The following is a 27,683-nucleotide window of genomic DNA, read 5'->3' on the forward strand; positions in this document are numbered from 1 at the left end:
TATATTCAGGAAACTTGTTAGTGTGTGGAAGGAGAAAGGACAGAATTATGTTATTTGAAGGCCTAGGTGTTTGGCTGACACTCTGCAGAAGTATATTTTTCTCCTACTCTGCTGCCTACCTTTCTGGGATTTTTTTTTTTTATTAGATTACTTTCTACAGAAGCAGAAGTCCTGCCCTGTCTGACTTGGCTCACTGCAGCTACAGCCCCAGTTATGGTATCACATTTTATTTGCACCCCAGATAATGCCACAATATCTTTTTCACTTTTGGTGTGCTTTTTATTAGGAAAGCATTTGGGAGAGGAAGGGAGTATGGAGGAAACAAATAGAACAAGGGGAAGGAACAGGAAGCTCCAGTCAGATATATATCTTGACACTGAAAACAATTGTTATGACACTGGAAATGACAGACCTTTCATTCTGATAAGGCTCATATGGAAAGCCATGGAAAGTACAACTGCATAAGTTGACTTACTATAACAGTAGATCTTCAACTACTAGATCACTAAGGGTGGTGGCAGCTTCTTCAGAGAGCATGAAGGTGACTAGTGGAGCTCCCCAGTGATCTGTCTTGGGACCAGTGATACTGGGCACATATATCTCTGATTTTCAAACTACAAACAAGGACTCCTGGTTAATCAAGTCTGCAGATGATTGTAAACCAGTTGTAATCCTCAAGTCACCATCTGATACACAGGGCACTCCAACACTCTTCCTTAACTTCAAAAGTACTTACTAGCACAGCAGCAGTGGCACGGTTGTTAATTAGTTCACCCCCTTGCCTCGACTTCTCATGGCATGAGCAAACAATCATCTGGCATGTTATCCATCTCAGTGTTTAATGCTCAGTATTTTTTAGCTGTGTCTCTGACAGACACACTAAATTGCAGTGAATAGAAACAGAGTGTCTGTGTAATCTTGACCACTCAACTAAGCTGCTCATTCTAACAGCCTAAAAAGACAAGAAGTTCTATGCTGCACTGTGCATCTACAGATCCATAAATATTAAGTTGAAACCTTCTGATTGGAAAGAAAGAAAGAAAGAAATAAAGAAAGAAAGAAAGAAAGAAAGAGAAAGAAAGAAAGAAAGGAAGACACAAGAAATGCCACCACTAATCCTCCCAGATCTCACGGTAAGCCACCAAGTGCAAGATGGCTCCTAGCCAGATTCTGACAAACTCAGCAAGAGAAAAGGGGAGAATGCAGGTACAAAAGCTGCTTTCCACTGTAGCCACAAGAAAATGTTTGGCACAGAGTCTACTGGCATCTAACACATTCAAATCAATAAAAGAGACTGAGCATTCCCAACTCTATAAAATGTGACCCCCATAAATGTTACTCAGCACTCATTAGGCCTATCATTAAATATAATACCGCCTTTGGCATGCACCTGTCCAGACACATGTAAGAAATGGAATGACAACAGAGATATCTTACTAAAAGGATGCATGCCTAAATAACATGTCCTACATGGACAGACTCTAAGCCCTATAACTATACTCAGTATCCTACGGACTGGTAAGAGGTGACCTGTGACTGGCATATAAGGCAAACTTTGACCCATTATTTATTTATTTTATTTATTTATTTACATTTGCTGACCGGGAGTGTCCGACTGGACGTAGGTCCATTTTCAGCAGAGGCCCGGGTAGAAAAGCTCCACAGTTAAAATATACAGACAGTAGTTACATTGGATTTACATAGCGATTAACAATTTGATTAACATAGCAATTAATCACAAACATAGTTACAGATGAAGAACATAGTACATCAGTAGACAACTAGAATCTTTATCTGCAAAGTACATAATAGACATTAACAATTGTTACAATAAGAAGTTCCTGCTGTATAATAAGTAGTAGGCTTAGGAGCATCTGAGCTTGCTATAATCAAGGTAGTTAGTGGGGTGGAAAGAAAGGTAGTGGTTGGATGGGGTGGGTGATATTAGAGTGGGAGTTGCAAGGGAATAGCCAGCATGTTTTTAGGTGCGCTTTTAGTAAAGTTTTGAAGTGGATGCATGATTGTATGGAGGTAATTGTGGGTGGGAGGGAGTTCCATAATTTGGCTAAGGCACAAGAGAATAGTGTTTCACCAGCAGAGTTAATGGCTTTAGTGATCTGCAAGTGATTTTTGTTGCTGGATCTTAGTAGTCTGGTGGTGCGATAGGGTTGGAGTAGATTCTGGACGGATGGGACATTTAGTGGATGGTTTACTAATTTGTGGGAGAGTGAGAGTTGATACCATTGAAGGAGGTGAGGGAGTTCAAGCCATTACTGATGGGTTTACTGCACATTAGGAAGTGAAATGGCATCTGAAATACTTGGTCTAGAGACAACAACAGATTGGTTTGGAGGGACAGGTATATCTTGCAAGGGATACTGATGCTATGGAACAGACTCCCCCACCACATAAAACAAAGTTCATCCCTATCCATATTCAAGCAAAGTTTAGATCTAAGGATGGAAAATACAAAATGTAATCCAGGACTGCCATTTGAACAACTAATGGACAGGCACAGCTCCTAAATGCTTTATCTCATGAATGGGTCCCCTCAAATTATCTATGGTATGATCCCAGTTATTTTCATTAGGATTAATATATAATTATTGACCATGGGATGGGATGGTTAAGGCCAATCTACAACCAAATGGGATAGGTTATTTCAAGTACAAAAAGGGAAACTGGCTAGGCTTAAAGTGGCCCGCAAGGGCAGATAACCTAGTACTTACCTACGAACCTATAAATATATATATAGTCAAAGCTCAGTCTTTGCCTAGCATGCAGCAACATTGGCCACAAAAGGATGAACTATGCACTCACTTTTAATATGCTAAAAGTAGGACATAATCTACCCTGACACATAAACTAATAACAACCCATCCTTGATGTCTACAAATCAAGATGCTCTTAGCTTAAGACAGTTTATATTTACAGTCGTGTTAGGGGTAAGGCATTTAGAAAGACTGCATCAGCAAGCTGGTACAGTGTACTAGTAAACATCAGAAATGACCATATACTGGTTTCCTTCAAGAAAATCATAAAGAGTTCCCAAATTACATTTTGTGTGTAAGTATACTGATCATAACAGTAGATGTTTGTAGAGCACTAGAACAGTAAATCATAATGTTAGGCTTATTTACCACCCTACCATATCTCTTGGCATGAAGTTTTACAAGTGGTGGCTCCATTCCCCAGAAGTACTAATGCAAGGCACTGATGTAAGCATTTGCACGTGTGGTGTGTGCGTGTGTGTGTCTCTCTGTGTGCACGCATGCACAAAGCCTCCTTATATATCTCATATTGGTGCATGTTCTGTTCAGTTCTACATGGAAAAATTCCATGACAAGAAAATATGGATGCAGTAGGCTAACAGCTTTGCTTATATGTTATGAAAGAATGTATACAAGTATATATACTGAGCACAGTACACTACCAAAGCACAGTAACATTTATCCAAGGAGAAACATATTATGGCAAAGGCATAACAGGATGTACCACCTATGTCAGGTTGATGAACTTTAATTACAAATAGCCAACATTATCCTTTGGTGGCATGTATACCAATTATTTACTCATTGATTACTAGATTCGCAAAATATACTCTAATATTACTCAGGAATGTATTATTATTGTATTTTTCATGCTGTCTTAACACCATACTCCTACTGTTTTTATGAATTCTTGTGTGTTAGAGTATACAGTAGAATCCTATTTTTGAATGTATTGCATTTGTATTTTTCAAATGCTGTTAAACACGGTAAAGTAAAAGAAAGGTAGTGTTTGGAGTACAATGTACAACAGAATGCTGTTATTGAAAGCATTGTTCCTGTATTTTTCAAATGTTCTGATCACTGTACTCCCATTGCTACTGCTTATATTTTGATTTAATTGTGCATTTCTGCCTCTCTATTGCCAACTAGCCTGGACTGTGCCTGAAAAGGTCTTTGGGCCACTGTACTTACCCATTTAACAAATGAATAAAAAAAAAAAATATATATATATATATATATATATATATATATATATATATATATATATACACACACACACACACACACACACACACACACACACACACACACACACACACACACACACACCTACACACACATACATACATGCTCCTTGTTTTAAAACATTTGCTTAACCTATCATGTGTAATTCTGCTAAAAAGGTCCAGGTTATGTATAAATAGGGTCACTGTACCAGTGCACTTACCCAAAATAAATAAATAAAACTAAATACAATAGCAGGTAATAAACAAACTAACCCAGTATAACACATATGCTAACAAAGTACTGTATCATATAAGAAACAAAATATGTTGCCAAGGATCCTAAGGCTGGGAAGTAATGGTAAGAAACCTATAATCAACAATGTAAAAGCAGTGTGTGTGTGTGTGTGTGTGTGTGTGTGTGTGTGTGTGTGTGTGTGTGTGTGTGTGTGTGCATGTGAGTTTGTAAAAAAAAAAAAAAAAAATATATATATATATATATATATATATATATATATATATATATATATATATATATATATCGGTTCATAGGTGTGTACTAGGCTAATGGCCCTAGAGCCTTTACAAGCCTAGCCCATAGGATTACCCTGGCATCGTGCCACCTGACCTTAGTTCCCAGTGCCTCTGTTGAGCAGAGCCACTGGAGTGATCCCTGGGGTGAATTTTCTATTTCCCATCCAGTCATCAAGATGTCTCTTGAAGAGGGCCAATGAGGTGCTCTGTTTGACATGTATGGGAAGTCTTTTCCATAGCATGGGCAGTCTCTGGGTTATGAACCTGGCCCTCCAGTTTGTTCTGTTGATTGTGGTGATGAGGTTGAGGTCTCTGGAGTGTGTGGTGCGGAGAGACTGGGATTTCTTTAGCTGTAGGATTTCTAACATAGCTGGGTCAGACATGGGTTTGTAAGTCAAGCGGAGATCGACTCTAAGTAGGCGATATGAGACAGAGAATAGTTGGAGTTTTTTGAGTCTGTCCATATAGGACAAGTGTTTAAGGCCTAGGCTTCTCTTTGTGAGGTACTTTTGCGGCCTCTCCAGTTGTTGCAGGTGTTTAGTGAGGTACATGCCAAATGGGGGATTGTACTCAATGATTGGTCTAATGAGGGAAGAGTAGAGGGAGACAATGACCTCTTTCTTCCTGGATGCAAAACCCTTAGTAATGAGATGTGCCACATTGAAGGACTTTCTGACCACAGTAGCAATATGGTGATCAAAAGAGAGGTTGCTGTCAACCTGTGTTCCAAGATCTCTTATAATGCCTTCTGTGTTCAGTGTACTACCATTGATGTGGTAATTCATGGGAACTGGGTTTTTGCCAAAGGGGATGACAACATATTTTTTGGCATTGAGCTTACGGCCATAGTTCTGACACCAGTCGTTGGTCTCGGTGAGGGCTTTCTATAGGATGTCAACATCACTTAGGGAGTTAATAATAGCTCCCAACTTGCAATCGTCTACGAACTTTGTCAGCCAGTGTCCCTTTATGTTGGCCTGGACTTCAGAGAAGTAGATACCAAACAGGAGAGGACCCAGGACCGAATCCTGTGGGACTCCACTCGTGACTGGTCGGCAGTCTGACTTGGAGTCAGCTACTTTCACACTGTGGGTTCTATCTGTGAGCCAGTTTGCAACCAACCTAGTGATATAGGGGTTGATGCCTAGCTTAATGAGTTTTTCTATGATTCCTGAGTGGGGAATGGTATCAAAGGCTTTGGCCAGATCAAGGTAGGTTGTTCATCCACAGCTCTGGTGACTGACTCAAAGAAGTCGACCAGGTTGAGCAGTCATGATCTACCCTTCACAAAACCAAATTGTGTGGGATCCAGAGTTTGGAGATTCCCTATATCCTTGTTTATTAGGTCCATGATGATGCATTCCATAACTTTGCATATCAGACTCGTCAGGCTAATGGGGCAATAGATCCCAGGGTCTGTAGTTGCTCCTCCTTTGTGGAGAGGGATGACTGTAGCAGTGCACCATTCATTAAGGACAAAGCCTGAGGTGAAGCTGTGATTGAACAGGGCACACAGGTGAGGTGCCAGCTCACTCTGTAGTTCATGTACAACATAGCCTGGGATATTGTCAGGTCCCATAGAATCTGTATTCTTGGCCTTGGACAGTGCTGTTTTAACCTGTGCAGCAGTAATACTGGGTGCCTGGCAATCTACTGTTATTGTGATTGATCCTTTGGTGGGGGAGAGAGAGGTAAAGTTGGCACTGAATCTGTTGGCCAGCATATTGGCAATATCTGTTGGCTCAGTATAGCAGGTACCATTGTGCACTAGCTCAGAGCAAATCTGGGTATTGCCGTGGAGATTCTTTACATAATTATTGAAGGCCTTGTGGTTGTCTTTACTATCTGCTGCATTTCTGTTTTCATAGTTAGCTTTAGAGGATTTGATGAGGGATCTCAGCTTTTTGTTGAGACTGATAAAGGAGTTTTTCCAGTCTTGGGACTTCACCTTATTCTGTATATATACATATATATATATATATATATATATATATATATATATATATATATATATATATATATCAAATTCTAAATGTGTATGTATATGCATATATATATATATATATATATATATATATATATATATATATATATATATATAAATGCACATATAAAATGTATATAAATATAAATTTGTGTGTGTGCATACATATATATATATATATATATATATATATATATATATATATATATATAGAAAGATACAAACAAGCATGCACATATATGTATATATCTGTGTATGTGCATGCATATACACATGCTTGTATAAAAATGTAAGTGTTGTGTGTGTGTGTGTGTGTGTGTGTGTGTGTGTGTGTGTGTATTTGCGTGTGTGTGTGTCTCTGTGTGTTTGTAATCAAACACACCTATGTATAGCAAAATATTCTAGAAAGATGAATAAAGAAAAAGTATTTTCAGGTATAGAATCATGTTTCCTCTTATAAATAATAGTCATAAGAATATCCTTTCCCTATACATTATAAATAATAATTATTACTATCAAGGATCACAAAGTGTTTCTGAAATTAGATAATGTGCATCTACAAATCCATAAATAAGCAAAGTGCACTTAAATACGGCTGCTTGTCTTGAATGAAAATATATGCAAAATATTATGAGAATTTTATGACAATGCATGACTTGGATATTTAGGAAGAAATTAATTTATTATTGTAGTAAACTGCCAATAGCAAGTCTTCAGCCAAATCAATGTTATCTCAAGTATGCTGGAGAAAATCTTCCTGAAGATAACTTTAACAAGGAGGTAAATGATTTTCAAAGTATATAACTGGGGGGTGGTAGAGGCTAGTTTTACTGGCACAGTGACTACTACTTGAAGATCTATTGTTATTGCCTAGGTTAAGTAAATTCTCAGGTAATTCCTACTTATACATCCCTTGTGTACCTCCTGCATTTGGGCTTAGGTCATATGTTGGATGCACGGCTTGACACAAAGGCACCCAATATGCTGGCTGGAGGTACAGCTATATTTGGCAGGCTATCCCATCTGTCGGTAACACTGAAACAGCGATTTTGGAAGGACATCTGTTGTTACAGTAAACATGCTTCCATGCAACTATGCTATTTGTTTCAAGAAATATCACTGTAACAGTGAATCATAACATCTGGGTTAAACCCCTAGTACTATCCTGTTTCATTACTGGTGTGACAAACCTAGATTCATGTCATGCCATCAAGTGGCAGAATAATGGATCCATATAAAAGTAAAAAGAACAACTGAAAATGCATTCTTCAATGGAAAATGCAGATTGATGAAAAGTGCAAATGAAACATATGAAAACAAAACTTTTTTGCAGGGGGAAAAATCCTCTGCACCCCTACCCCATTACTTAAATATCTTAACTCCATGGATACATAATGACGTAGAAAAGGCAAAGACATCTTACATTGAAAGTCTATTCTACCCTAATCCTACAAATTGCAGTCAAAAGTCAGTCAAAGTTAATCTGCAGTAGCAGTTTAACAAATCATAAAACACTTCATACACATCTAGAAACAATAAACAGCAGTGGTGCAGCAGTTAGCGTTGCCACCTCACAGCAAGAGGTTCTCCCGTTTGATTCTCAGCTGGAGCGCCTTCTGTGTGGAGTCTGCATGTCCTCCCCATGGTCGAGTGACATTTAAAGACATGCAGGTAGGTGCATGCATGAATGGGTGTGCCTTCTTTGAAGGTTGGGCATCGGGCTGGCAATTCGTCACCATAAAAATCCGCTGCCAATCATTAGCGGACCGAAGTTCCACTGTGACGACCCCTAACTGGGAAAAGTCGAAAGACAAACAACAACAACATAATCAAATGACATTTTCAAGCAGAAACATTAAGAAATACACATTCTTTGTAACTGTCATTTGATTTAATGGATGCTGCACTAAAACATTTGATGAAAGTGTTAAACATAAAACTACATGCTCTCATAATATACATAGAAAGCCTAACACTAGTTATCTTTATCTGTCTGGTGGACTAGTTGCTTATTTTCTTTCTTTTGTTACACATAAACAAAATTTAATAAAATGAAATCTGACATGGTCAACATGTCCCCAGTTAAAGCAGTCTATATGACTAGCATCAAAACAAATAAAAGTGTAATGAGCATTAATTCAGGGAATTTATCAGATAATGAACAAGGCATCAAAAACATGTTGCATTACAAAGGCAAATAAAAAAAAAACAGGCATAATGAAAATGATACAACAGAAAGGTCCTGTTAATTAAAACTATATCAAGTCTTCAACAAGTTAAAGAACTAGTTATATAAATACGGTTAAACTCTTAAATAAGACAAAGCCTACCTGCAGAAGTACAAAGCTGTAAAGTTGCATCATTTTTCCATTTAACAGACTGAATTAATTAAATAGTTATTATTATGCAGTATAACTGACATGAAAACATAAAGCAACTTAACTCTTTCTCTTAAAAATAGGAATTATTACCTGTGATTCAAGATATGCCTTTCCAATTTCTGACTCAAAGTATGCTGGAATTATACGGTTCCTAAATGCTATTCGACACTCTTGCTCCTCCAAGAGCTCCTGTCTAAACGCAATTCCCAAACAAAATACATAATTAACAACTGGTATACAAGGTACTGGTCTTAGATTAATCACAGTGACATACTTTTGGTTTACTTCCTATATGCTATAAAATGATCTAATAAACATGATATTTCACACTTATTGCTGAATCTTGAAATAAGAATGTAGTCATTGTTGTATGAATGAATTCAAGTTAATTACACCATAATGCTTTAGGAAATAAAAAGGGTGTCTGTCTGTTGTGAGGCTGTGTAATATGTGAGCACATGAAAATAATTAATTTACTTTTAATTTCATGATAAACAGGTAAGTTGAGTGGCGTAACTGTTTTAACTAAAACCTAATTCATAGTGAAAGATGACAAATGTCATATGATGTTTTGTTACACTCATTTTAATTGTACACTTATGTACATATCTGCAGACATAGCAATGACATTCAGGCACAAAGCATAATTACTGGATAATTCTCAAAAATTAAAAGAGGAAAATGCACTAAGGAAAAATAATGTAAACTGTTTTAAATCTCCTTGGAAACTTTCAGGAAACCAGTAATTAAGATTAGTGTACATTTTTTAAGTTTTCCTCAAGCTTCTTATAGGTGTATAGGCAATTACTAGGCTAATGACTGCATGGGGCCTTTTTAAGCCTAACCATATTTTCAAAAGGTGACAATCAAACCTTGTACTTTACGTATGCAAAGTAAACATCTTAACCATTATACCAACCCTAATCCCCCTTTTTGTCACTGCTTCAGTTTACATGGAGTGTCACATACAGATAACAGGCTTGGTCCATTTTGAACTAAATGACCATTGCTGGCGTGCTGTCTCTCACACATATATTTAAGGGATACAATTTGACAAAACTGTGTTCAAAGCTACTGCTCTGCAAATATCACTGAGTTAAAATTAAAGAGTATATCTCTGTCAGAGCAGTGAAGCATAGTAGTGAACTTCCACTTTACCTGTTGTGTGACATAGCGCTAGCATAGCATTTCCTAGGCCAAATGAAAATGACCAGACTGAAACATTTTCTTCCTTTTAGTTTGAATTACAGATTTTTTTTCTCATTAGATCTCTCCAAACAAAAAGCAAAGACATTTCCAATTTAGAAAAATGTATTAATTAATTAATTAATTAATTAATTAATTAATTCATTCATTCATTCATTCATTCAGTTTGGTAACCAGGGTAGGGCACTGATCCAAATGGACCTATTTCAATTTCAGCCTGAACAAATATAAATGACAGTAGAATAGCAAGTCAAGAAGAAGTATTATGAATACAAAGAACATTTTGTGTGAAGATACATACATACATACATACAAATATTTCAAGCACAGGCATTAATGCCCTTTTAGCTTGCCAATATACCAGAAAAAGAAGTTATGCACTCACCATAACATTCCATGTGAGTTGTCCATCTCGCCTTCATTCTGTACTTATGGGTTCAGAACCGATCCTCGGTTCTGACTCGGCCGTTTACAAAAGCTTGAGGTCTCCGACTAGCTTGTGGCTTACTCCCTATGCCATGATGGTCCAGTGCATTCCCCAGATCTTGTTTGCTGGTATACCAATATGCATAAATAAAAATATTCATTATGTTATAAGCCAAGAAGAGGGTCAAAGTATATCAGATGCCCAATAGCAACTTCTTGATCCTCCAACAGCCACAGGCTGGAGGAAGGAGGATGGGATGTAAGAATGAAGGTGAGATGGACAACTCATATGGAACGTTATGGTGAGTACATAACTTCTTTATGTGAAGTTGAGCTATCTTGCTTTCATTCTGTACTTGTGAGAGAATGTCCCAGCATCATCTTTCTTGGGTAGCTCACGGGAGAATATTCTTCAGAACAGTGGACCCAAATGAGGCCCTGTCCCTGGAGGCCAAATCCACTGTGGAATGAGTGATAAAGGTATGAGGCCTTGCCCATGTTGCTGCCGTGCAAATGGTATCAATTGGTAATTTTGCATGAAAGACAGAAGAGGTCAAAATAAACCTAGTAGAATGAGCTCTTATTTTGTCTGGAAGATGTTTATTCACTGACTGATAGGTAAAAGAGATGCAATCTGTCAACCACCTGGATAGAGTGGATTTTGCTACTGAAGCTCCCTTCTTGCAGTCAGAGAAGGACACAAATAATTGATCAGTCCTTCTGAAGTCCTTTGTTCTATGTAAATAGAAACGTAACTGTCTATGTACATCGAGTAGGTGTAACATGTATTCTGCCTTATTGCCATACTTGGGGGAAAAACTGGTAATTCTATAGACTGATTTAGGTTTGATTCTGAGCATACTTTTGGAAGGAAAGATGGGTTTGTGCAAAGTGAGACTCTGTTATTGTGAAACAGCATAAACGGAGGTTTGATGGATAATGCTTGTAATTCCAAAACCCTCCTGGCTGAAGTGATAGCTACTAGGAAAATCGTCTTTCAGGTTAAGAACTTCAAGTCGCTGGATGATACAGGTTCAAAAGGGGAAAGAATTGTGCAGGATAATACAAAAATTTAGATTCCCTGGAGGTAGAGGTGGCTTGATGGGTGGTCTTAACAGGTTAGTACCTCTCAAAAAGGCTTTGCAAAGTCTGTGGTACATAATGTTCAGCCCCACACCTCGAACGTGAAAAATTGAGATTGCCACTAACTGAACACAGTAGATGCAGCTGCTCCTTCATTAAAGAGTTTCGCCAAAAATTCCAGTATAGAAGATATGGATGCAGAGAAGAGATCAATATGATTTTTTAAGGCCTAGGAGGAAAATATTTTTCATTTGCTGAGATATAGTCTTCTCATAGAAGCTTTGTGAGACGAAATCAGGATATATTGCACTGAGGTTGAAAGGTTATAGAGCCTGGCTATGTTTGGAAGTGGAGCAGCCAAGCTGTCAACTAGAGGGTCTGAAGAGATGGGTGGAGCATTCCTGATGGATGGGTCAGAAGGTCCGGCACTGGGTCCAGAATCCACGGCTCCTCTTGAAGATGAGGCCGCAAGAAGGGGAACCATATTTGATGAGGCCAGTAAGGGGCTATAAGAATTAAGCTCCATCCCAATGTGCTGGCTTTCTGAAGAACTTTGGGAATCAATGGAAATGGAGGGAAGGTGTAGAGGAAGCCCGGGAGCCAATAGTGCACAAGTGCATCCCTTGGGTGTTCTCCCAGAAGGGGGATTAGGGCAAAGTAGCTGCTGCATTTGGCATTCATGGCCATGGCAAAAAGATAGCAGCAAGGCTGGCCCCATTTCCAGAAAATCATTTCTGCTATGTCTTGTTTCAGGGACCACTCATGAGGCATCAGTATTGCTCTGCTGAGTTTGTCTGCTATCGTGTTGGATTTCCCTGGGATGTGCATTGCTACCAGAAAGCATTGGGAGGAGGTTGCCCATTGCCATACTCTCAGGTCCTTTCGACAAAGGGAGTAACATCTGGTTCATCCTTGTTTGTTGATATACCATGCCACTGATATATTGTCTGTCTAGATAGCAATCATTCCTAGTGGAAGAGAGTCTTGGAATTCTTGCAATGCGAGAAGCACTGCTCTCATCTCTAGGACATTGATATGCAAGTGGGCCTCATTATCCTTCCAAGTGCCTTGGACTGTTCTTCCCTGATAATGCCCTCCCCCACCCTATCTGGGAAGCATCCGTGGTCACCGTGGCCAGGGGTGGAGGGAGAATGAAAGGTCGGCCTGAAGTTATTTGATTGGAGTGAAGCCACCAACGAAGGTCTGTTCTGCAAGATTCTATTATCATAATCTGGTGTGACACTGGAAGATCCTGCATGGAGCACTAAGTGAACAGCAGACACTGTAGAATTCTCATGTGCAGCCATGCAAAGTGAATTACATTTATAGCTGCTGCCATGGTACCTAGTACCCGAAGAACTATCCATGCTTGAGTCTTTTTCTTGTGGAGAAGGTGTAGAACCTGTACTTGAAGGGCTTGCACCCTCTCTGGTGGAAGCTTTACCATTAATTTCATAGTGTCTAAATATGCACCTATAAAAATGATATGTTGAGATGGCAATAAGGCATATTTTTCGTAGTTTATTGTGATCTCTAAATGAGAACAAAGTTTTAAAGTGGTGTCTCTTGCTTCTGTTAGTAGATGCTTGGTGGTAGTAGTTAGGAGCCTGTCATCTAGATATGGAAACACCTGGAATTCTAAACATCTCAGGTGAGCTGTGACTACTGCCATGCATTTGGTGAACCCTCTGGGGGCTGTAGTGAGACCAAAGGGCACAGTTCAAAACTGGTAGTGACTGGGTCCCAGCTGGAAGTGCAGATGACTCCTGGATGGTCTGTCTGTGGTAGTACGCATCCTGGAGGTCTATGGAGCACATCCAATTGTCCTTTCACAGAAAGGGAAGTATTAACTGCAGTGTTACCATCCAGAACTTTGTCTTTTTTACAGATTTGTTCAATTTGCTGAGATCCAGAATGGGTCTCCAGTCCCCTGTTTTATTTGGGATTAAAAAGAACCTGGAGTAAGTTCTGCATCCTATATGGTCTGCAGGGACTGGTTGGATGACTCTCTTTTCTAGCGCTTGTCTCCTGTGACTGGGTGGAACATCTGGAATGTTTCTAATACATGGGGTGGGAATAGAAAAGGGTATTGAGTAACCTCAGGATATAATGCTTTGTACCCACTTGTCTTTTGTTATATTTAGCCAGGCATCCTGGTACAAAGATAATCGACCCCCCTGACTGCCTCCAGAGAGGGACAGGCGGGCCTCCTTTCAGGAGCGCTAGAAGGGCTTACTAAAGAAAGATTACCTGTCGCCCAGATTTTGCAGACCCCCCTCTGCTGCATGGTCAGCATCTTTCATTATTGTTTCCCCCTCTGCCTCTGGAGGAAGGCTCACAACGTGTGTCTTGAAAAACTCTCTGGAATTTTTGAAACCACATTTTTCCTCCCTTTTGGCCTTTGGGATAAGGTCTAGAAGGTGTGGAAAAATAGACAAATGGCAGAGAGAGTTTTTCTTTCCTGTTCACACCTGGTTAGTGTGTCTGAGGTTTGGTTCGAACAAGGATGAGCCATGGAAGGGGGCATTAACAAAGGATGGCTTGAAGGTTCCGTAAAGTTACACAACGCATCCAGGAGTGTCTCCAAAGGGCAATTCCTGAACCTGCTGATCTACCCGTTCCATTGGTTGCATACGAAATAAGCAACATGGATGAGTTGACTACTGAATTTAAGATAGTGAGCTGGGTGGACACTTTGTCTAATACCCCTTCAGCTACTGTACCTTGAAGAGTATCTCCAAGCTCCTTCAGGAGATTTCTTTGTAACCTTGTGAAGTGCGTAAGATAATTCAGGGACCTAAGAGTAAAGGTCGCTGTAGAAAACATGCGCTTCCCATATCTGTCCATCGTACGTGACTCTTTGATTGGGGGATGGACAGAAGTGGATGTCTCTGACAACTCCTTTTTGGTGGCTGCCACCACCACCACAGCATCTACAGGAACACCTTTTGTGAGAAAGGGTTTGTCTTCAGGAGATGTAATAAATTTATTTGGCCTCTGGAGAACAGGCTGCACTGAATCTGGAGACTTTCACACCTTTTGACAAACTAAATCCATGAATACGTCAAAAGGCAGAGACATCCAAGTGGTGGAAGGGCGAGACCCAAAAGCCTTCAGGTAGACAGACTCCTCATCAGAAGGCATACGGGCTTCCAGCCGTCTTTCTGCTTAAGGATCTCTAGGATGTCTGAAAAGGAGACATCCTCAGAGGGCAATCGTGGGGACCCTTCTGGGTCATCGAGGTCTGTGTCAAATGTGACTGACTCCTCTGGGGAGTCCAAATGCTTTCTCTTGCATAATCTCTTGTGAGGGACCTCTTCAGAAGGGCATTCTGGCGAGGTTTCGGAAGAGAAGGGTTTGCCCACTGGGGCATCCTGAGTCTTTGGGTCTCTACGTCTGTGTGGAATCATTGTGCTGAGACAGACACCTGTGCCTTTGGGGGAGGAATGGCTGGACCTGAGAGTGAGGCTGCCTGTGGGGACAGTAGTCTCCTCATAGCCTCAAAAGCCCCCCTGCCCATGATCTGAGGAAGTCCCTGGTTCAGAAGACTCAGAAGGTCCCCTTGGCACCACAGGGGTCGGCTCTGAGGCCAAGGTAGGAGCCGAACTCATGCATGCTGAGGCCCCAAGAGGCAAGTTTGGATCCAATAAAAACTCAGCCCAACTGTCCTCCCCAGACCCGATTGGAGAATGTCAGCTCCTAGACTCCTCAGACAGCACCGAGGCAGTGAAAGTGGTCAGAGCCGAAGATCCTGGAGCAGGTCTCAGCTCCGACGGTTCCACCACTATCAGCTTCATACATTCTGGCTCTGAAACCGCAACTTGGGTTGGAGGAGGAATCGATGTTAAAGGGGCAGGTCTGGTTGGTTCCGAGGCCCCTTGGGTTGGTTCCAACAAATGTTTGGCTAGTGCCAATGTCATCAAGAGTCTCTGCTCCACACGATCCACATCATAGTCAGAAAGTCTTCTGGAGGATCAAGAAGAGGGAGCTATAGACCCTGTAGTCTGTAAAAAAGGCAACCTATAATCTACCAGAAGGCATCTACCAGAAAAAGGCTACAAGCCTGCAGACCCTTGCATCATCTGGGACAAGACTGTGGATTACCAAACAGGCCGTGGCCTGCTTCTCTTCTTGGGATTAGTGCTAACATTTTGCTTCTGGTGAGAGAAGAAGCAAAGGAGTATTGTATCCTAACAGAGTGAAGCTGTGCTGAGACCAGCATTAGTAGTAGCCAGGCAGTAGCCATTCATGCAACTCCCCTCTTTTCATCATTCTTGACAAGCTAATTCTTTATTTTTCAGTAAGTACTGCTTGATGTCTTTCTAACTTCAGAATATCTGCTTAAATACTTCATCCTTAAATTTTCAGGGTATACGTATTAGTTTCCCCTCAAGTGTTTGGCAGTGCTCTGTACAGACTCAGACAACTTGACTGACATTTTTCCTGTAAAAGGAATATATAAGGAAACAGCTCCAGTACTTGGTAATAATGATGATCCCTCCTGGCATGTCTAAAGGTCAGTTCCCTGTGCTTTTCCCTATTAACCTGGTGAACTTGGGCATTCTGAGGCAGTGTAGCAACTGCCTGATGTATACAGACAAGCCTCTCCTCTTACTTCCGAACACTCAGACTTGTGAGAGATGCACTTATATATCCAAACTGGAAGCCATGCAATCTCAAGCCAAGACTGGAATAGCTGGTCAAGAGGACAAGATCAACATCTGCAACACACCACATGCAATACATATCCCTCCAGAACATGCACCATCACAGCTCTCACATAAAAACACAAACCACACACCCACCTTCGCAGAGGCTCTCAATAGAAATCTACCCAAACAGCAGAGACCTCCAAGGCAGAAAATGCACTCGACCACCACAACACAGCAGAAACCACAAGACACATAGCTCACCTACACAGTGTGCCCCTCAACCTAAGCCTCTAAGGCAAAACAGCTTGCCCAATACACTAATCATAGGTGATTCAATAGTGAGGTACACTGATGTCCCACTCACTAGGTTGAATAAGGAGAAGATAACAGTCAGCCGTCTGTCAGGTGCCAGAATCCAACACATAACACATGCACTTAGGTCACTCCACAAATACAAGTATGACTGTGTCAATGTCCATGTGGGTGTGAATGACCTAAGATGTACCTCCCTGGAATACATGAAAAGAGACATAGATGAGCTCTCGGATTATATGGCCCAGGCAGGTATGACCCTAGCCCTGAGCAACATCCTACCTTTGCCCAGAATGATACCGCAGTACAAGTAGAAAATGATTGACTTCAACAATTGGCTAAGTTTCTGGTGCCATTCTAAAGGCATCAAGTATCTGTCTGCTTGGGATGACATGACTTGACAGACCTCGATGCTTTGCCAGAGATGGCCTGCATCTGTCACCCCTGGGTATCTGGATATTGGCTAAGGCTCTTGCCATCCGTATAGTGCCTTTTTTAGGAGATGTTCCAAAGACCAAATTACCACCGTAACAGCTATAAATAAATGCAACCTGAGGATCATGCTGCTCAATTCTAGAAGTCTAAATCTCAAGATGCACTTGCTCGAAGAACTCCTCAAAATGGAGGACATCGACATTTGTGCTGTAACAGAGACCTGGTTTAAAGCAGCAGAAAGCACCTCTGTGCTACCAGGCTATAACTCATTCCGTACCTTTCAGCCCCAGAACATGAACAGAAGCTTAAAAGGCGGTGGTGTCTCCATATTCATAAAGGATATGCAAACCTCCAGACTAGTAGCCCAGCATAACGCATCTGAGATACTTCAGGTACAACTAACATTGGGTAAGATGGTGATTCAGGTCATAGCCTGCTATAGGTCCCCAACCATGTCCCAAGACTCTCACTCCATGTTCCTAAGCACCCTGGAAACTATTAGGGTCCAACCCAACATTCTCATACTAGATGACTTTAACTACCCCTCCATCAACTGGGAAAACTACTCAAGCACCAATACACTGGCCCAACGCTTCCTGGAATTCATCAATTCCAATGCCCTGGACCACTCATTCTTACCCCCATTAGAGAAAGCAACATCCTTGACCTGGTTATTACAAACATGGGCAACTGTTGCTCTACACCAATAATTATTTCCTACCTGGTTAGATCCGACCACAAACTAATCATCATGGAAATCCACATCTCATCCGCACACCCCCGCAAAGGTAACCACCATGAAAAACATCTCCAGTACTGACTTTGGGCTCCTAAAAACAGAGGTAGCTAACTTCATGGCACCCATGTCAATGGAAAATAGATGCAGGACTGCCGAATCATACACCTATGCACTGTACGAACATGTACATAAATGCATGGAACTAGTCATACCCAACAGAACTAAGACGCTCTCTTCCAAAAAAAGGAAGCCAATCTGATGTTGCCCTGCCATTAATAAACTCCACAACAGAAGGAAGAACCTGTTGCAGAAAAAGGTGAAGTCCCTAAACTGGAAAAACTCCCTTATTAGCCTCGTCAAAAAGTTGAGATCCCTCATCAAAACCTCTAAACCAGCTATGAAGGCAGAATTGCGGTAGACACTAAAAACAACCACAAAGCCTTCTATAGTTATATTTATTTATTTAATGACATTTGTTAACCGGGTTTGTCCAACTGGGCTTGTGGCCCATTTTCAGTGGAGACCTGAGGAGAAAAGCTCCAGTAGTACATTTTTAAATAAGTACAATTTTAAACAATATTGATATAATAGCAAAAAGATTCACATATGTTGGGTTACAAGCATAAAGTTAAAGATGCATTAAAAAGAGGCTTGGTAAAAAGAAGTTATGTACCTACCATAACGTTCCATGTTAGTTGTCTTCTTCCAGCCTTCTTTCTTGCTGGTTGGGTTTGGAGCCGATCCTCGGCTCCGACTCGGCCATCTTCTAAAGCTCGAGAGCTGCCTACTGGCTCGAGGCCCCCAATATCCCATGATGCCTGGCGCTAGATACCCAGATCTCATTTGGTAAGACTAACTGCAGACCTAATAAGAAAGGAATCCTATCCTAGAATGCATAAATCCTCCTGGAGAGACTACTAGTCAGAAAGGAAAGCCGGAGTAGACTCAGCCAGTGAAAAATCAAGAGGAACTCTTCTCGGTCCACTAGGATAAGGGGATGGAGGGTGGGATGCAAGGAAGAAGGCGAGAAGAAGACAACTAACATGGAACACTATGGTAGGTACATAACTTCTTTATGTTAAGTTGTCTATCTTGCCTTCATTCTTGCTGGTTGGGACAACATCCCTAGCACCTAAAATCCTGGGTGGCTCATTGGAACAGACTCTTCAGAACAGTGGAACCAAAATCAGCTCTGCTCCTAGAAACCACATCCAACTTGTAATGAGAAATGAAAGTATGTGGATTGGCCCACGTAGCCGCAGCACAAATAGATTCCATGGGCAACCTAGCCTGAAATGCCACCGAAGTGGCTAAAGCTCTGGTGGAGTGACCTTTTGGTTTGACTGGCAATTCTTTATTCCTCAGTTGATATATAAATGTGATGACAGAAGTCAACCATCTAGATAAGGTTACTTTGGAGACTGGAAGACCTTGTTTACCCAAAGCATAAGACAGGAAAAGTTGGTCTGATTTTCTAATGTCCTTGGTCCTATGCAAATAAAAGTGTAGTTGCCTGTGAACATCTAACTGATGCAACTTATATTCCGCCCTGTTGGAGTGGTTAGGAAAAAACACTGGGAGGCCAATGGACTGATTTAAGTTATTCTCTGAAGAGACCTTAGGAAGGAAGGAAGGATTAGTCCTGAGAGCAACCCTGTCATTGTGGAACACCAGGTATGGAGGATGTATAGAAAGAGCCTGAAGTTCCAAAACTCTTCTGGCTGAAGTAATAGCTACCAGTAAAAGGGTTTTCCAAGATAAGAACTTCAAGGAACAAGAAGCTGCAGATTCGAAAGGGGGCAGACTTAGAGAAGCTAGAATCAAATTTAGATCCCACCGTGGTGGAGGATCTCTCACTGGGGGCCTGAGCAGAGTGGTCCCTTTGAGAAAAGCTCTACATAGCTTATGAGACATGATATTGTTTTCCGACAAGCCAATGTGAAAATCTGAAATTGCAGCTAACTGAACTCTAATTGTAGCGGAAGCGGACCCAGCATGGAAGAGCTCCGCAAGAAATTCCAAAATGTGGTGTACAGGGGCTGAAAAGGGGTCTATACTCTTAGCCTCTGCCCAGGAAGAAAAACATTTCCACTTAGTAGCATAAGTTTTTCTAGTCATAGACTTGTGTGATGACAAAATGATTTCACGCACGGAGGGGGAGATATCTGGAAGCCTGGCTAAAGTTGGAAGTGGAGCAACCAAGCAGTGAGCTGGAGAGATCGTAGGGATTGGTGCAGTCTGCCCGACTTGATGAATCAGAAGGTCTGGAACTAGGTCCAGAGTCCAAGGCTGCTCGAGAAGATGGTGATGCAGGAACGGGAACCATATTTGTCGAAGCCAGTAAGGAGCAATGAGGATCATTTTGCAGCCCAATACTGTAGCTTTCTGTATTAGTTTCGGTATTAGGGGAAAAGGAGGGAATGCATAAAGAAGTCCCTGAGGCCAATCATGGACTAGAGCGTCTCTGGGGGAGTGTCCGGGAAGTGGAAGGAGAGAGAAGAAGTTGCTGCATTTGCTGTTGAAGGGAGTTGCAAAAAGGTCGCAGCAAGGTTGGCCCCATTTGCGGAAAATTTGGTCCGCAACTACCTGATTCAGAGACCACTCGTGAGGCATGAGAATTGCTCTGCTCAGCTTGTCTGCTATGATATTGGACCTCCCAGGGATGTGTGTTGTGATAAGAAACCATTGGGAAGAGATCGCCCACTGCCAGAGTCTGAGTGCTTCTCGACATAGGGGGTAGTACTTGGTTCCGCCCTGTTTGTTGATGTACCACACTACTGACATGTCCATTTGAATTGCAATGGTCCCGGTAGGAAGAGAGCCCTGAAGAGCTTGCAGTGCTAAGAGCACGGCCCTCATCTCCAAGACGTTTATGTGCAAATGGTACTTGTGAGGTTGCCAGGTGCCTTGGACTGTTCTGCCCTGGTAATGCCCCCCCCCCCACCCGATCAGGGAGGCGCCCGTGGTCATCGTAACAACTGGAGGGGGGAGCACAAATGGTCTGCCATGGGACACTGATGTGGAGATTATCCACCATCCAAGGTGCTCCTTGCATGCTTGTGTGATCATAATCATGTAAGACATGGGAAGCTGCTGGAAGGACCATTGGGTGAACAGAAGCCACTGAAGAATCCTCATGTGAAAACGAGCTAGAGGGACAAGTATGATCACTGCTGCCATGAGACCTAGAGTTTGGAGGATGAACCTGGCTTGGATTTTTTTGCATGCTAATAAAACCTTCACATGTTGGCGAATCACTAATACCCTGTCTGGCGGAAGGCTCGCTGACATGTCTTTGGTATTTAAATTTGCACCTATAAAGGTGATAGATTGACAGGGCAATAATGCAGACTTTTCGAAATTTATTGTAATATCTAGCCTGGAGCAAGTCTCGATAGTGCAGTCTCTGGCTCGCAGAAGGTGATGCCTGGTGGTGGCAGTGAGGAGCCAGTCGTCTAGATATGGAAACACCTGGAATCCTTGCCATCTCAGGTGAGTGGTAACTACTGCCATACATTTGGTAAACACCCTGGGGGCTGTGGTGAGACCAAAGGGCAGAGCTCTGAACTGATAATGGCTGGCTTCCAGGCAGAAGCGAAGGAATCTTCTGGAGCGTCTGTCCATTTTGATGTGGTAGTACGCATCCTGAAGATCTATAGAGCACATCCAATTGTCCTGACCCAGGAAGGGTAAAATGGACTGTAGCATGACCATCCAAAACTTCGTTCTTTGTACAGACCTGTTCAGTCTGCTGAGATCCAGAATGGGTCTCCAGTCCCCTGTCTTTTTTGGTACCAAAAAGAACCTTGAGTAAATTCCGGATCCTCGTTGGTCTGCTGGGACTTGCTGGATGGCCCTTTTTCTTAGCAGTTTTGAGACTTCTTGAACTGCTTGGTCCCTTAGATTGAGTGGAACGTCTGGAAGGGACTTGTTTGACCTTAAGGGGGTGCGAACAAAGGGAATTCTGTAGCCTCCGGATATAACAGACTGTACCCATCTGTCTTGTGTTATGTCTTGCCAGGCTCCTGGGTACAGCGATAATCTTCCCCCGACTGCCTCCCTTCAGGGATGCTGCAAGGGCTTCTCAGAAAAAGATTCTCTGCTGCCCTGATTTTGCGGACCCCCTCTGCCACGAGGGTGGCGTCTATTATTGTTCCCTCCTCTGCCCATGGAGGGAAACTCACCACGTGTGTCCAGCGAGGCTCCCTGGGATTTCTGGAACCACACCTTCCCACTCTTCTGACCCTTGGGATATGGTCTGGAAGGAGTGGAAAAATGGACTCCTACAGCAGAGAGAGTCTTGCCTTCCTGCTCACACCTGGTAAGGGTGTCCTTCACCTGTGATCCAAAGAGAGAGGAACCATCAAAGGGGGTGTTGGTGAAAGACGCTCTGAAAAGTTCCGCAAAGTTACATAGCCGCATCCAAGCATTCCTCCTTAGGGCAACGCCTGTGCCTGTGGCTCTACTCGCACCATCGGCTGCATACGAAATGAGCCTCATGGAGGAGTTTACCACTGAATTAAGAGTCACCAGCTGGGAGGGTGCCTTAGCCTGGGCCCCCTCAGCTGATGGATCTTGTAGGGTATCTCCAAGCTCTGTAAGTGATCCCTCTGAAGACGGGTAAAGTGGCACAAATAATTCAGGGACTTCATGGAAAAGGTCGCTGAAGAGAACATCCGCTTCCCATATCTGTCCATTGTCCTGGACTCCTTGTTAGGGGGATGGACAGATGTAAAAGTTTCTGCCAACTCCTTCTTTGTGGCCACCGCCACCACCATGGCATCAATGGGGACACCTTTAGTCAAAAACTGTTTGCCTTGTGGTGCAGTAATGAATTTGGCCGGTCTTCTGGGGGTCGGTTCCACTGTGTCTGGAGCTGACCACGCCTTGCGAGCTACCACAGACATCAGTGGGTCGAAAGGCAGAGACACCCAGGAGGTGGAAGGTCAGGATCCAAACGCATCCAGGAATACCAACTCATCCTCAGAAGGGCTTAGGGCAGTCCAGTTCCCCCTCTGCCTAATCATCTCAAGGATGTCTGAGAAGGAGACATCTTCAGAGGGGGATCTTGGGGACCCTTCCGAATCCTCTAAGTTGGTATCTGATGTGACAGACTCGGGGGAGTCAACATGCTTCCTCTTGCATTTCCTCGTACGAGGTGGCTCCTCTGAATGATCAGGAGAGGCCTCGGAAGAGGAGGATACATCCAAAGGGGTGTCCTGGAGCGCTGGATCCCCATGCTTGGGGTCTGGAAGAGGGGCAGAGGCTGACGCAGGCACCATAGGGGGAGGAGCCGATGGGGTCGATCGTGGGACTGACTCTGGGGCCAGTACACTCCTCATCACCTCGAAGGCGTCCCTGCCTGGTTGCCGAGAGGGCTCCAGATCCGAAGAAACCAGAATCCCTCCCCACACCGAGGGGGACTGCTCTGAGGCAGATGTGGGAGCTGAGCTCACCTGAGCCGAAGCCGCGAGGGGGAGAGCGGGGTCGGATAAGGGTCCGATGCCACTCGCCCCCTCGGAGCCGACAAGGGAGTCCCGGCACCCAGATCCCTCCAGGGACGGTACCATGGAAGTGATCGGAGCCGATGACAGAACCGAAGGAGAAGGTATTGGAGCCAACGGTTCCATGACTCAAACCCCAATGAACTCTGGCTCCGAGCTCAAAGGATGAATCGGAGGAGGAATATCTACAGACGTGGATGGAGCCGACACCTGATGAGGGGGGCTGGATAACATTTTCGCTAGGGCCTGCGATTTCAGCAGCCTACTGACCACTCTTTCCAAGTCATGGTCCTAAAGTCTTGAGGACCGTGAAGAGTGGGATGAGCGATGACTACGATCCAATTGGAGCAGAGGTGATCTCAGAGCCGAACGTATCGACTTCAGAGAAGGAGACCTGGATCTTTTTCAACTCTCAGACGGCTCCGAAGAACGTGTCGGAGCCGACTGGGAGGTAAGGACATTGGTTCCAGCCGGAGCCGGGATGGATGGAATAGCTTCATCCAACGACGGCTCCGAACTGGGAGCCGAAGGTTTAGGTGGCCTGGAAGGTTTCATGGGCTGAGCCTTGGCTGGTGAATCTTGGGGCTTAAGCAACCCCCTCAGGATCAACTTGTTTTTGTGCTCCTGCAGGACTCTTGGACTTAAAGCATGGCAAATCGAGCAAGAGTCCTGCAGGTGCACGGCACCCAGACAATAAACACAAGAAGTGTGACCATCTGTCAGAGACATTTTCTGACAGCATGAGTCACACTTATTGAATCCGGACGGCTTAGGATCCTTGGACATTATGAAGGAAAAATCAAGGAAAAAAGGAAACAAACACACAAAAGTTGAGGTAACTAAACACTAGAAAAACACACTACAATCACCACAACCAAAGCAGGGATATATATATATATATCTGCACTACTACAATACAAGAAACTAGTAACTACCACTAAACAACTGACAATGATAATATAGAAATTTTTTTTTTTTTAAAGGGAGTAGATAGAGAGAAAAGGTTATCCTCTAACTTAAACAGAAAACCTTACTGAGGAAAGGGAGAGAAGGAGTGGAGGGGAAACTCTCTAATTTAAATGGGTTTCTAAGGAGAAGTAACAAGGATTAAGAAGAAACTAGCTAGAATACATCAATTAATATACAATGACTACTTCTACAGAAAAAAGGAGAGTTTTATGACAGGAAAAAAATGATGATAATAAAGTTTTATACAACCTGAGCCAGTAGAACAACCTCACAGCAGAAGCGGCAAATGAGATCTGGGTATCAAGCGCCAGGCATCATGGGATATAGGGGGCCTCGAGCCAGTAGGCAGCTCTCAAGCTTTAAAAGATGGCCGAGTCAGAGCCGAGGATCGGCTCCAAACCCAATCCGCGAGAATGAAGGCGAGATAGACAACTTAACATCATAATTTTACATAATTTTACATTGATATAGTTCAATAGGTCAACAATAAAATATTTTTGTTTGTATAAAATTATTGGAGAGAGAGGTGTAATGAAGTACTAAGTATGGACCTTTTGAGGGTACATAAAGGGAAGGAAGACTAGGTGGGGTCATGGCAAGGGCAGGTCCTGGAATTGAGAAAATAAGCTTTTAGTTCATTTTTAAAGTGTGAGGTGTGGGAGATTGAACATAAGTCAAGGGGAAGTTTGTTCTAAGCATGAGCAAGGGAGTGTTTGTAGAGTAGTTTGCCTACTGACCTTTTTGGGTGGTAGACATCAAGTAATTGTTGTTTAGAAGTATGAGGGTCTGGGATGGGATGTAGAAGGAGACTAAGGAAGACAGAGATGGATAGAAGGAGGTTTTATAAAGAATAGAGTGTAGCATATGAAACTGATAAGATAGCAGAACTTGGGGAAGTTCAAGCCATTGAAGAGAGTTTAAAGAAATGCAGTGGTGTGAGTTGTATGGGGAGTTAGTAATGAATCTGGCTATTTTATGGTAAGTCTGTTGGAGTTTGTTTAGAGTGGCGGCCTGGATATTGGTAAGAACTGGGGCGGCGTATAAGAGAGAGGGGAGGAGGAGTGCCTGGCCCAGGGTAAGTCTAGATTCAGGGGTTAGGAATTTTTTGTTCCGATATAGCATACCTAGTTTCTGGTTTGTTTTTTTTATACACTGGAGTATGTGTAGGTTGAACTTTAGTTCATCATCGATAATGACCACTAGGAGTTTTGTGTGGGTGTCAGGTTGGATAGCTGTATTTCTAGAAGATGTAATAAAAAAGGAGGTTTTGTGATGAGAAAGAGAACGGGGAAGGAAAAGTAGGAGTTTGGTATTTTTGGGATCTAGGATCAGTAGGTTGTGAGAGAGCCATTGTTCAGTGGATAGTAGGGCTTGTTGGGTCAGGGGGTGTAGTTCAGGAATGTTATTTGAGATGGATATAAGTGTAGAGTCGTCCACATACCGAATAAGGGAGGATTTTTTGCATGAGGTGTAAAGATCATTGGTGAAGATGTTAAACAAAAGGGGTCCCAAGATGGAGCCTTGGGGAGCACCAGTGGAGATAGGAAGGAAAGGTGAGGAGGATGAGAGCTGTTTGACAGATTGTTCCCTGCCAGATAGGTAACTATTAAACCAGGCAAGTGCAGAGGGGGATAGGTGGAGATTTTCAAGTTTGGATAGTAGTAGAGGATGAGAGACAGTATCGAAGGCTTTGGAGAGATCTAGGAAGAGACAGGAAATGAGTTTATTGCTGTCTAGAGTCTCTGCAATGATATGAGTGAAGGAGAAGAGGGCAGTTGTGGTGCTGTGGTGAGGACGAAATCCATGTTGGGTAGGGGTAAGTAAGTGGTGTGTGAGGAGGTGATTGAGAAGCTGTGAGTGAATACATTTTTCTAATATCTTGGAGAGGGGGGACAGAATGGCAATGGGTCGGTAGTTTGAGGGGTCGGTGGAGTTTCCACCTTTATGAAGAGGGATAGTAAAGAAAGATTTCCAAAGGTGGGGACAGTTGATTCCAGAATAGATCAATTAATTAGTATAGATATAGGATAGGCAATTGAGTCAGCAGCAAGTTTGAGGAATGTAGGAGATAGATTGTCAGTGGAAGGAGAGCAAGGTTTTATCTTGAGTAGTAGAGATTTGATGTAAGTAATGGGAACTGGATCAAATGAAAACAAAGTTGTGTTAGTTGGATTTGGAGGGGTGGGTGTCGAAGTAAAGTTTGGCTTAGACGTTACCAGATTTTGGATGGAAGAGATAAAGTGTTTATTCAAGAGGGTAGCTGTTTCCTGAGAGGAAGAGTTAGGGTATGGGAAGGGACTAGAGGGCTTTCCAGGATAGAGGATGTTGTTGAGAGTTGACCAAATTTTCGAGGATTGGATTTGTTGTTACGCTGAGCAGAGCTATAGTATAACTTTTTGTCATTAGTTGTATGTTTTTTTGCAAGGCTCCTCAGTTGCCTGTATTTTTGAAGAAGAGGTGGTTGTTTAGTTTTAGTCCAGGTTTTCCAAGCACTATCTCTTTATTTCATAAGGGACCTAGTCTCCTTGGAGATCCAGGGAAGCTTGATTTGATTTTACTCTGATCTTCCTAGAGGGAGCTAAGGAGTTTAGAGTAGTCATGAAGATGCTATTGAAAGTGTTTACAGCACCGTTTAGGGGAGGTGTTTTAGGATGGACCAATCTATGTTGTGGAGAATGGAGTTAAATTGGGATGAATTGAAAGTCGAGAGTTTTCGACAGTCTTTGATAAGGTGGGGTTTAGGAATATGGGAGTAGTGTCTTAAGATGGTTGTAGGGAGATGATCACTGAGGGAGTCAGGTAAGGTGGTGGGATTGTGGTACTGATGGGGGAATTGGTAAGGATCCAGTCTATGATGGAGCTGGAGGTGGACTTTTTATGGAAGCGAGTGGGAGATGTTATAAGTTGGTGGAAGCTGTGTAGATGGATACTGAGTTGTGAGGAGTCAGTTGTGAGTTTGGACCAATCAATGTTGACATCACCAAGGATAAGTGTCTCATATGGTATGTTGTGCGAGAACCAGGATAGGATGTTTCCAAGAATGGGCAGATTGTTACCCAGAGGAAGGTAGATAGAGGCAATTGCAAGTTTTTTGTGGGGATTCAGATGGCAGTTGAGGATGATGATTTCAGCTGGGAGGAAATCAGGAATTGGCGAAGGGTAAGGTGAGAGGTTAAGGTTGTTTGAGTAGAGGATGGCCATGCCACCCCCCTTTTTTTACAGGTCTATCAGATCGGAAGATATTATAACCTGGTGGGAGTATTTCACTATTTGAGATTTGTGGCTTGAGCCAAGTTTCAGATAGGGAGAGTATGTGAGGGATATCGGGAGTTATCCATAAGTGCAGCTCAGTAACTTTATTTGCTAGACTCTGAATATTCAATGAGTAAATAGTAAGTATTTGGATGGAGATGATTGTTGTGACTGAGGTTGGTGACTGTTAGAGAAGTAAGATGGGGGCAGTG

General features: G+C 42.6%; 1 protein-coding gene across 1 annotated transcript in view; it reads right to left on the reverse strand.

Annotated features, from left to right (window-relative positions):
• Positions 1 to 27,683, reverse strand: part of SPAG17 (sperm associated antigen 17) — a 3,638,922-nt gene that overhangs the window by 445,142 nt on the left and 3,166,097 nt on the right. The window contains exon 41 of the mRNA XM_044071485.1: positions 8,984 to 9,086. Coding sequence (XP_043927420.1) covers positions 8,984 to 9,086 — 103 coding nt within the window. The remainder of the gene's footprint in view (positions 1 to 8,983; positions 9,087 to 27,683) is intronic.

The sequence above is a fragment of the Protopterus annectens genome, chromosome 5.part0 (genome assembly GCF_019279795.1).
Source record: "Protopterus annectens isolate FY-2018-M chromosome 5.part0, PAN1.0, whole genome shotgun sequence".
NCBI classification, from domain to species: domain Eukaryota; kingdom Metazoa; phylum Chordata; order Ceratodontiformes; family Protopteridae; genus Protopterus; species Protopterus annectens.